The sequence below is a fragment of the Triticum dicoccoides genome, chromosome 2B (genome assembly GCF_002162155.2).
Source record: "Triticum dicoccoides isolate Atlit2015 ecotype Zavitan chromosome 2B, WEW_v2.0, whole genome shotgun sequence".
NCBI lineage: Eukaryota > Viridiplantae > Streptophyta > Magnoliopsida > Poales > Poaceae > Triticum > Triticum dicoccoides.
Genome location: NC_041383.1, coordinates 594,380,374 through 594,391,566, shown reverse-complemented (window position 1 = coordinate 594,391,566; position 11,193 = coordinate 594,380,374). Strand labels below are relative to the sequence as shown.

General features: G+C 48.3%; 1 protein-coding gene across 1 annotated transcript; it reads right to left on the bottom strand.

Moving 5' to 3' along the window:
• Positions 1-1,132: 1,132 nt before the first annotated feature.
• On the bottom strand, positions 1,133-2,259 carry LOC119365069. Its single transcript, XM_037630656.1, has one exon. The coding sequence runs from the start codon at positions 2,002-2,004 to the stop codon at positions 1,399-1,401; it is 606 nt and encodes a 201-aa protein (XP_037486553.1). The 5' UTR covers positions 2,005-2,259; the 3' UTR covers positions 1,133-1,398.
• Positions 2,260-11,193: the final 8,934 nt, after the last annotated feature.

Here is an 11,193-nt window from a genome sequence, read left to right as displayed (position 1 = left end):
ATGTTGTTTAAGGAAAAGTTATAAAAAAATGTGTATCCACCTAGGTTGTCAAATGGTGTAGCACTAGGGTTGCTAACCAAGCGAGTGGGATGACTCAAAGTCTCGCCAGTTCGAATCTTCGTTGGTGCAGTTTTTCGTTCTAATATAAAACTTGTGGCACATGTGGGTCCCGCACCTGCCAGGGTCATTTTTGTGCGAAAAAAATAAAAGTCAAGGGTGTCTTTGCAAAAACAACACGCACAAGTCCGGTCTACACCGCCCGGTCACTGATAATGGGCCTCCATGCCATGTTGTCATGCCTCATCCGCGCCACATGTGTCTTTAAACGAGTTTTGGACCGTATTTGCACATCCGAGTCAATTTGTGGCACCAGTTCAATGTATGCCGCAAGTTCTGACACTAAAATAAGTATTCTTGCCAAGTTTAAGCACCGGTGGTGAAATTGACTCTTGTTTCTACTAAGTGAAATCGGAGGGAGAGCCATCATTATAAAGAAAAAGAACTAGCAAATTAAACAGTTATCTCACAACCATCAGAGATGCTCTCAACAAGACAACAGTTTAACTTCGGTTCCATCTAAGCAGCCTTCCAGTCAATTCCAAGCAGAAAAAAAGGCAATCAGCGCTGTCCCGAATGATAGCACCAAAACAGGATTTAGCAGTAAAAGGATCAAAACTAGCATCAACATTATTGTAAACCAAATCCATTACAGGAGTGTGCCAACGAGAAAGAGGATTCTTCACCTGCAGCTGGTAACGGAGACCCTGGAGAGTACTAGTGCAACATCAGATAAAAGCACTCTGCTAATCACAGTGGCATGCACAATCGATGCACATATACACGTACGACTGGTAAAATGTGCTGTGGTCTTTTCAATTATAAAAATGGACTACTCCCTCCGTTTGCTTTTATAAGACATTTTGGACAGATGACATTGAACTATTTTGTGGGCTGTCTGAATTGTCTAGACGTCTTATAAAAGTGAACAGATGAAGTATAACAGTTACAATCGTACGTGTTTGTACCATGCAACACATTTTACTTCCCATCTAAATGAAGCTCAGTAGTAAGTACTCCCTTCACATTTTGGGACGAAGGTAGTATCTTTTTGCAGAAAAAAATGTACAGATCATAAAGCAATTGTATCCCAGTGGCTATTGTGCTTAGTTGCAAGTTCAAACCAGCCATTTAGACCTTATTTAATTGCTCCGTGATCAGCATTCTTTTCGTCTAGTAGGAAAAACATAACCACTTGTTAATTTACTAGTAGTACATCAAAATATTTCGCCTAGAATCACAAACGTAGCAACAGAAGATCCACATTTTCTGTAACGAATACTACACCATCAATTGGAGTGACGTGGGCAGCGAGAGAAACCTCCAAAGGAGCGTCCTTTTTCACAGGTCGAGGAAGCCGGTGGTACGCCACACGGCGTTGCGCATGCGCCGGAGGTCGCGCCCCTTCAGCGTCCGCCCAGCGCCCTCCATCACCGACGCCGCCGCCGCGGCGCGGCGCGCGGCCATCTCATGCGGCGGCACCATGAGTTCGTCGTCGTCTTCGTCCTCCTCGTCAGCGGCCTCTTGCTCCGCCTCCCGGCGTCGCCTCTCCGCCGTCGCCTTGGACCAGGCAGGTACGGCCACCGGCGCAGACTGGTGGTACGGCTGCGAGCGCGGCTGCTTCTCCCGTCGGGCCGCGGCCGGGATGGCCGCGCTGGGCGAGTGGTTGTCCTCGTCGGCGATGAGCGATGACAGGCCGGCGCCGCCAGACGGGAACGCGCGGGAGGAGAGGGGCCAGCGGTGGCTTCCCCCGGACGGGGACGGCGTGGGCGAGGGCGACGAGGCGGTGGAGGCCGAGGAGAAGGAGGGGGACGACGACCAGACTACGTCGCGCTCGTCGAGCTCGAGCTCCTGGTCAGCAGCGCCGGCGTCATCGGGCTGCTTGATGAAGCCGAGGAAGCGCAGCGACGGGGACACGGCGGAGGCGCGGCGGTCGCGCATGGACATCGGCCCGCTGCGCGCCGTGCTCGTGCTTGATCGAAGCGTGGGTGCGTGCGGTGGCCGGCCAGTGGCCACTGACCAGCGTGCAGTGTGTTTCAGCGCTGGGACGCCATGCTCGCGCCCCTATTATTGGCGCGCGGCGCGCCCTCTACTGGTGGTGGTGGCGATCGGCGTCCGGTGCGGGGAGTGAATTATTGGGGCAATGATGATGGCTACGAGCGGGAGGGGCTGCCCAGGTGTCGGGGGCTTCCTATGATCGTGTCGTGTGTGTGCCGTGTGTGCCGTGCGAGCGAGAGGGGCTGCGGTCTGTGGTGCTCGTGCGACGGTCGTGCGGCGCCTGAAACCGGAGATTTGGAGCGGCCTGGGCCAGAAATCCGGAATCCTTTCTTGCCGGGTCGCTGCCGATCAAAAAGATGGGAGCGCGACCGCTACAGGATACGACGTTTTCCATCTACGTATACATCCATACAGGGCTCAACACGTCCTCGGCCATACAGTTAACAAAATTATCGAGGATCGGGCTGCGAGTAAACAACTGAATCTCTTGGCTCGGATTTTGGCCGTGTACACTCCGGTTTATTTGTTGTATATCCGATTCTAGGCTACGTCCATGTCTACATACGTACGCACGAATAGCGGCAGCAATTGACAGGGCACCTACCGGTCGCCATCCCGCTATCACCCATCTTCCATTGCGGGCAAGGCGAGATGGATGAGAAGGAAAAATGAGACGTCACGCTCTCACAGTCTCGCCTGATAAAAAATGGTCTGGGCCAGTGGTTCCGTTTCCCTGTCGCAAGTTTGGAGCATACGGAATTGTGTGTAGGTGTGTAGCTTACGCTGGAAGTGAGTGCATACGTACAATGCTTGTTTTGTCCTAACGTTGTGCTGTCAGATATAGTCCTATTAAACGTTGCGGTGATGAAGGTGTAAGAGGGCTACTAATAAGTTACTGACGTTCCGGGAAAAAAAAATACGATGTGCGACTTTGGCCGGATGTCAATGTGGAACCTACGGGGTGTTTGATTCCTAGCCACACTTTGCCACACTTTATCACACATAATCTTAGGCAACTTTGATCAAGTTAGATAGGTGTTTTATTTTAGCCACACCCGAGGCAAGAATTTTTTTTATGAACAATGAACCCCACATGTCATTCACACAAAAAGTGTGTCAAGATTTTCTTAGGCAAGCCAAAGTGTGGCTAACAATTTAAGCACCTCATTTAAGGCAAGTGTGGCAAAAATCATGTGGCAACATATGACAAAGATAGTCACAATTCAAACAACCTCCTAGTTTGAAAACAAAGCTAAAAAGGTAGACCAGGCTTAGAAAAAATGAGTATTTCACCTTATCAAGTATCTGCTCACATACTACTATATTCTACCTGAACCTTATGTCATCTCCAATGGCAACCCGCCAAAAGTCCACTTGCACCTGTTCACGGATACGGGGATCAGTCCACGGACACGGATGTGAGAGGATGCCATCTAACGCTAGCCAGATACATTTCAAACTCTTTTTGGGCAAATCGGATGAAATTTATGCAAACACGGCCGAGTTTCATATAAACACGGCGGATTTAATTACATTTATAACATTTAGAAAGAAAAAAGGACACGCCCCTAAACCTATCATACGGCGGCGGTTGCCCGATGTCTGATAACCCTCAAGTATAGGGGATCACAACGGTTTTCGAGCGTAGAGTATTCAACCCAAATTTATAGATTCGACACAAAGGGAGCCAAATAATATTTGTAAGTATTAATAGTTGAGTTGTCAATTCAAGCACATCTGGAGATTAAATATCCGCAGCAAGATGATCAGTAGCACAGTAATATGATAGTTTTGATAACAGTGATAACAGTATCAATAATAACAGTAACAACAATGATGATTTTGTAGCAAGTGTAACAGTAACAGCAGCAGTAATAACTTAGCAAGAGCAATATGTGGAAAATTCGTAGGCATTAGATCGGTGAATTCGTTGGATGATATTCATGGTATAACAGTCATAACCTACGGCGATACGACACTAGCTCCAGTTCATAAATATAATGTAGGCATGTATTCCGTAAATAGTCATAGGTGCTTATGGAAAAGAACTTGTATGGCATCTTTTGTCCTACCCTCCCATGGCAGCGGGGTCCATAAGAAAACTAAGGGATATTAATGTCTTCTTTTAATAGAGAACAGGAACAAAACATTCGCACATAGTGAATACATGAACTTCTCAAACTACGATCATCACCGGAAAGTATCCCGGTTACTGTCACCCCGGGGTTTACGGATCATAACACTTAATAGGTGAATATGACTTGCAAGATCGGATCTACAACATAGATATAATAGTGAAAACATAAACGGTTTAGATCTGAATTCATGGCACTCGGGCCCTAGTGACAAGCATTAAGCATGGCAAAGTCATACTAACATCAATCTTAGAACATAGTGGATACTAGGGATCAAGCCCAACAAAACTAACTCGATTACATGATGAATCTCATCCAACTCCTCACCGACCAGCGAGCCTACGAAGGAATTACTCACTCCCTGTGAGGAGCATCATGGAATTGGCGATGAAGGAGGGTTGATGATGACGAAGACCGAAGATTCCCCACTCCGGAGCCCCGAACGGACTCCAGATCTGGCCTCCCGATGAAGAACAGGAGGTGGCAGTGGCTCCGTCTCGTGAAACGCGATAATTCTTCCTCTCCTATTTTTTCTGAAAAAAGGATTTTATAGCGTCGGAACTAGGGTCAGTGGGGCCACGAGGTGGGAACAACCCACCAGGGCGCGCCTGGAGGGGGGCGCCCTAGTGTCTTGTGCTCAACCAGCCCCCCCTATCGGTGTCAAAACCGATGGATCTCGGGTAGGGGGTCCTGAACTGTGCGTCTAAGGCTAATGGTAACAGGAGGCGGGGGACACGATGTTTACCCAGGTTCGGGCCCTCTCTATGGAGGTAATACCCTACCTCCTGCTAGATTGATCTTGATGATATGAGTATTACAAGAGTTGATCTACCACGAGATCGAGGAGGCTAACCCTAGAAGCTATCCTATGATTATGATTGTTCTTGTCCTACGGACTAAACCGCCCGGTTTATATAGACATCGGAGGGGGTTAGGGTTACATCAGGTCGGTTACAGAGAAAGGAATCTATATATCCGAATCGCCAAGCTTGCCTTCCACGCAAAGGAGAGTCCCACCCGGACACGGGACGAAGTCTTCTATCTTGTATCTTCATAGTCCAACAATCCGGCCAAAGTATATAGTCCGGCTGTCCGAGGAACCCCTAATCCAGGACTCTCTCAGTAGCCCCCGAACCAGGCTTCAATGTCGATGAGTCCGGCGCACAGATTGTCTTTAACATTGCAAGGCGGGTTCCTCCTCCGAATTCTTCCAAAGTACCTGTTGTAAAGAGCAGTACCCGACTCCTTATTTAATGTTATGCTTCCTCGGCTTCTGTACTTCCATAATTTCCAGCTTCCACGTGTCAAGCGAATGCGAGGAGTCGGGGCATTTTTACACTTGCCACCCTAACCACTTAAATAAACCGTCTATTTAAAGAGACGGAGATCTTCAGATCCAATCCACGCCATCCTCCCCAAGCGAAGAATCATCAGAGCGCGCCCAAAAATACCATCCTAACATGGCTGGACCCCATAGCTCCTCCTCCTGCCCTCACAGCGCCAAGGCGGGTGATTGGGAGAAGTGCACCGTATCCGACGGTCAATTAGTGAAGTTGCAAACCCAGGGGTTCCTCCCACCTGCATACCTAGTCCCCGTCCGAGCCGGATTAGCTACTTTTGATGGCGGGGAGCAAGTGGAGATTCTCCCTAATCCATTTGTAGGGGAGCAAGTATGCCTTGTCCCTTATCTGCTGAGGGGCGTCGGATTTCCAATCCATCCATTCCTCCACGGGCTCTTGGAGTACTATGGTCTCCAGCTACACAACTTCACCCCAGCCTCCATCCTGCATATCGCAGGCTATGTCGCCCTTTGCGAGCTTTTCCTGGGTTGCGAAGCCCATTTTGAGCTATGGAAGAGGCTGTTATGCCTCGTCCCTCGTAACCAAGAGGGATTGATACTCCAAGTTGGCGGAGCCGAGATATGGCGCATCGCCGGGACCGGATACATATCCGGCACACCGAAGAAGGTATCCGAAGAATGGCCTTCCGAGTGGTTCTACATAGAGGACGTCTCCCTTCCTGACCCAGTTCGAATGGGTCTCCCTGAGTTCACAAATACTCCATTGGTGAAGCGCCGCAACTGGCGTCCCCGGAGCCCCAAGGACAAAGATAGCAGAGAGGTCCCGCAATTGATGAGAAAGATACGAACGCTTGCTGCATCCGGATTAACAATAATCGAGGTCATGGCCGTATGCATAATGCGGGGGGTACAACCACTCTAGTACCGAGGGCGTCCCATGTGGCACTTCAATGGTGAAGACGACGCTGCCCGCTGCGGTAGGAAAGTCCCGAACCCCACCAATGCTCTACTGAAAATACTGTCCGAGCTATACAAAGGAGAAGAAGAGGAGTTCGTCCACATTAAGCCACGGGACAGATTTTCCATGTACAACCCTCCCAACTAGGTGAGTTGCTATCCCTTACTCAACTCTATCCGTTCTCCTAGTCCTTTAGCATGAATCTGTACTCTGCCCATCTATAACAGGAATGGCGGAAGTTTACCAAGGCAATCAACAACCCGGCTCCACAGCTCGAGGGCCACAACCGAGCCCTTGACCCCGGATTCGAAGTGGATCTGGATATATTTGTGGAGCTTGTCGAAGGGGTGTTCTACCAGGTGAGCTATGACGGCACCGAAGTGGGCATCATTGCTGATTATCCTGGCCTCCTCCATGTATCACATGTAAGTGAACAAGAGACTTATTTTCCAAAAAGGATCCGCTCTTTCCGCCTTACCCATAGCACAACGCTTATGTTTATTAAAGGGAAAGCAGTCGGCGCGCCATGCCGAACCCGAGGCAACTCATCAACGGGGAGTGCCTACGCCTGGTAGGCTTCCAAAAAGGAAGGCGAGCGGAAATGCGGCGAAACCATCATCAAGGAGGTATGGTTTGAAACGTGCTCCACAATAGTCATTTTAAAGTATGACACTGTCCTTCGTGTCTTGGCAGGAAGAGCATCCGTCGGACTATATCCGGGGATCCTACTCGCTGCACCTCCACCAGCCAGGCTTTAGAGCCGGCCTCGAGGGCGGAGGTTAATACGGGGGTGACACCGGACAGCCTCATATAGAGGATTCGGATAGACTATCCGCTACAAACTCCGAAGTAGAGAGCGCCATGAACCATCAGCGTTGGCGGGCCGCACTACGCGACCCTGGTTTCTCCGAAGAAGCTTTCAATGCCTTTAGCTCGGGTGATGCATACATCTGAGCTGCTCGAGATGGGCTTGCTAGAGCCACATACTAGTATTTGAAAGATATGCGGGTAAGTAAAATCTGTTAATTATGTATATCAGTAGCCCCTGAGACTAGAAACAGTTGGTACAACTGATTTAAGGATCATTCTATAAACAGTTTCTTTCAAAGAAGAATAACCTGCTATCTTAAGAGCTGGAGAGGTGTCAAACCCAGCTAAGGGCAAAAACTGCCGAACTAGAGGGACCCAGAAAGGCCTCAACTGGTAATAATTTTCTCTATCGAAAAGACGTCATCACGTATACCAGCGGTTTTCACACGTTGCCGATCTGATGACAGATTCCGCAGATACTCCCGGAGTGAATCCGGATATCCTACAAGAGGATGAACAGAGAGCTCAAAGGCATCAAGATGCTGGCGAGCGTATACTTACACGGGTCAGGCAGTAGAAAAATGATCTCCTGGATGCCAATACCTGGCTCAGCGTAGAATTAAAAGATGTCCGTGCTCAGCTAGCTGACTCCGTGAAGGAGAATAAAAGGCTTCAACACAACATTTTCAGTAAGTGCTTGAACGAACTATTATATATATATATATATATATATATATATATATATATATATATATATATATATATAGTTCGGCGAAGAAACAGTATAACAGCATTATGTCTGTAGGTATGCTGACTGGCCGTCCCGGACAAGAGATGCCCGGATCCTCAGGCGATATGCTGCAAGAGCTTTCGCAACTGCACGAGCAAGTTCGACAGGTTATGCACGGTGTCGCCAAAGCCTTGTGGCCTTCCGTCTCCCTGCCAGGAGGCATTGGAGAGCTTGTACAGCTGCTTAAGGGAGCACGGCGGCGCTTCCGACTATGGAAGATATCTGCTTGTCGACAAGGTGCGCGAGAAGCTTGGGAGATGGTAAATACGCGGTACACCAAGCTTGATCCGAATCATATGGCCCGGGTCGGACCTGTAGGGTCAGATGGGAATGAAATCCCCGTTAGCCTGGTATATGACCAAGTAGAATTAGCCGCAAAATATTCTCAGCAGGACTGTAGACTATACAGCCTGTTGGAGGGCATAGAAGAAGAAATGTCTTAGTCAAAGTGACTATGTACCTCAATGGACATTTTTTTGTCCCTAGCCGGATTGTAAATCATTTGTCATGGCGAACCTTTTCGCTTCGACCTCCTGACTTAACAGTCCGGAGTGTTTCCGAATACCCGCTCGGCTATAGAAACCGGGGTACGCGTGGAAACCAGGCGTAGGGGTTACAGTTGCTTCAACAGACAAGTATCCAACTAGTTATGTTATATTACATGGGTAGTAAGAAACATCTTCCAGAGAGAATAGTTCTGTTAAGGGCTCCTTTCCCTGGGTACGCATGCATTAATGTGCATGTCCGAACTACTATTGAGAGCGCAGTATATGAAAACATCTGGGGTTTGTATTATGAAAGCTAAAAGACATCTTTAGTTCACCGACCGAATATTCCCTTAAGAACACTAGCTTTCGGCTTCACCCAGTCCGAGGTACACATCCGGAGGACCCGACAGTAACAATCATAGAGGTGCTCCCCTTATGCCCTAGCCGAATTAACGGGACCGTAGGGCATAAAGACAAGAGCCAGGCAACCCAGCTTGGCCAAAACTTAAGTCATATCGATGCATATAATGGCGAAGAAAAGGTGCATATGGAAGAAAGACACATATGTAATGGGCGCGAAGCCCGGATTGTAATTATATTAAGCTTTTGTATAAGAAGCCCCAGGTATAACGAGCACACATATTTTAAAGTTGGTGCGTCACGAGTGTGTAATTGAGTCACACTATAGCTTTAGGGCTAAAAATAGAAGGGAGAGCATACAAATTAAAAGTAAGTAAAAAGGAACAGAGGGAAGGAGACGAACAAAGAGTTCGGCGCTAGGCGTAGAATCTTTGGAGTCAGGCCGCGATCCATGGGTTTGGCTCGAGTCGATTATCTGCTGCATCACGCAGGCGGTACGCTCCTCCGGTGAGAACTTTATTAATGATGAAGGGACCCTTTGTCACGCCCAATATGCGATACTATCCTAAAGAGACTCGAAGGTCCCACCAAGGATAGAACCGCATATTGAAGCGCTTTCGCAAGGTGGATATCATTACATCAACATTACATAATAGATGGGGATACATACAAAAGGCATATAATGCCACACGAATACAACATCACAATACATTAGAGCATCATCCGACTACGGATGAAACACAAACAGAATCTCAAACGACACCCACCCTGCTAGCCCAGGCTGCCGACCTCGAACCTATCCCCTGATCGAAGAAGAAGCAGAAGAAGAACTCCAAAACAAGCAAATATTGCTCTCGCATCATGATCACCTCTAACCTGCAACTGTTGTTGTAGTAATCTGTGAGCCACGAGGACTCAGCAATCCCATTACCATGGGTATCAAGACTAGCAAAGCTTAAAGGGAAAGGAAGGGGTAAAGTGGTCAGGTTGCAGCAGCGACTAAGCATATATGGTGGCTAACATACGCAAATAAGAGCGAGAAGAGAGCAAAAGGAACGGTCGTGAAGCTAGCAATGATCAAGAGGTGATCCTGAACTCCTACTTACGTCAAGCATAACCCAGAAACCGTGTTCACTTCCCGGACTCCGCCGAGAAGAGACCATCACGGGTACACACGCGGTTGATGCATTTTAATTCGTATCTGGTGTCAAGTTATCTACAACCGGACATTAACAAATTCCCATCTGCCTATAACCGCAGGCATGGCTTTCGAAAGTTTATACCCTGCAGGGGTGTCCCAACTTAGCCCATGATAAGCTCTCGCGATCAATGAAGGATATACCTTCTCCCAGGAAGACCCGATTAGACTCGAAATCCCGGTTTACAAGACATTTCGACAATGGTAAAACAAGACCAGCAAAGCCGCCCGATGCGCCGACAAATCCCGATAGGAGCTGCACATATCTCGTTCTCAGGGCAACACCGGATGAGACTAGCTACGAGTAAAATCAACCCTCAAGTTGCCCCGAGGTGGCCCCATAGGCAGCTCGGTTCGGACCAACACTTAGACAAGCACTGGCCCGAGGGGGGGGGGCTAAAATAAAGATGACCCTCGGGTTGGTCGACCCAAGGGAAGGGTATAGGTGGTGGTGAGGAAAATGGTAAAACCAAGGTTGGGCCTTGCTGAAGGAGTTTATTCAAAGCGAACTGTCAAGGGGGTCCCATATATCACCCAACCGCGTAAGGAACGCAAAATCCGGGAACATAACACAGGTATGATGGAAACTAGGGCGGCAAGAGTGAAACAAAACACCAGGCATAAGGCCGAGTCTTCCACCCTTTACCAAGTATATAGATGCATTAATAATATAAGAGATATTGTGATATCCCAACATAAACCTGTCCATCATGGAGCAATCTTCAACTTCACCTGCAACTAGAAATGCTATAAGAGGGCTGAGCAAAGCGGTAACATAGCCAAGCAATGATTTGCATAGGAAAGGTGTATAAGGTTAGAGGTTCATGGCAATATGGGAGGGCTTGATGAGCAAAAGATAGGTAACGCAGCATAGCGATAGAACGAAGCAACTAGCATAGCAATGATAGTAGTGAGATCCAGGGTAGCGGTCATCTTGCCTGAAATCCCGCAAGGAAGAAGAACGAGTCCATGAAGAAGATGAAGCCACGAAGACGAACAAAGCGTAGACGAACGAATCCTCACGATCGCAACGAAAAGGGAACTATCGAGAAGAAGCACACAACAAGGTAAACACACCACACATATACAAGACATGATG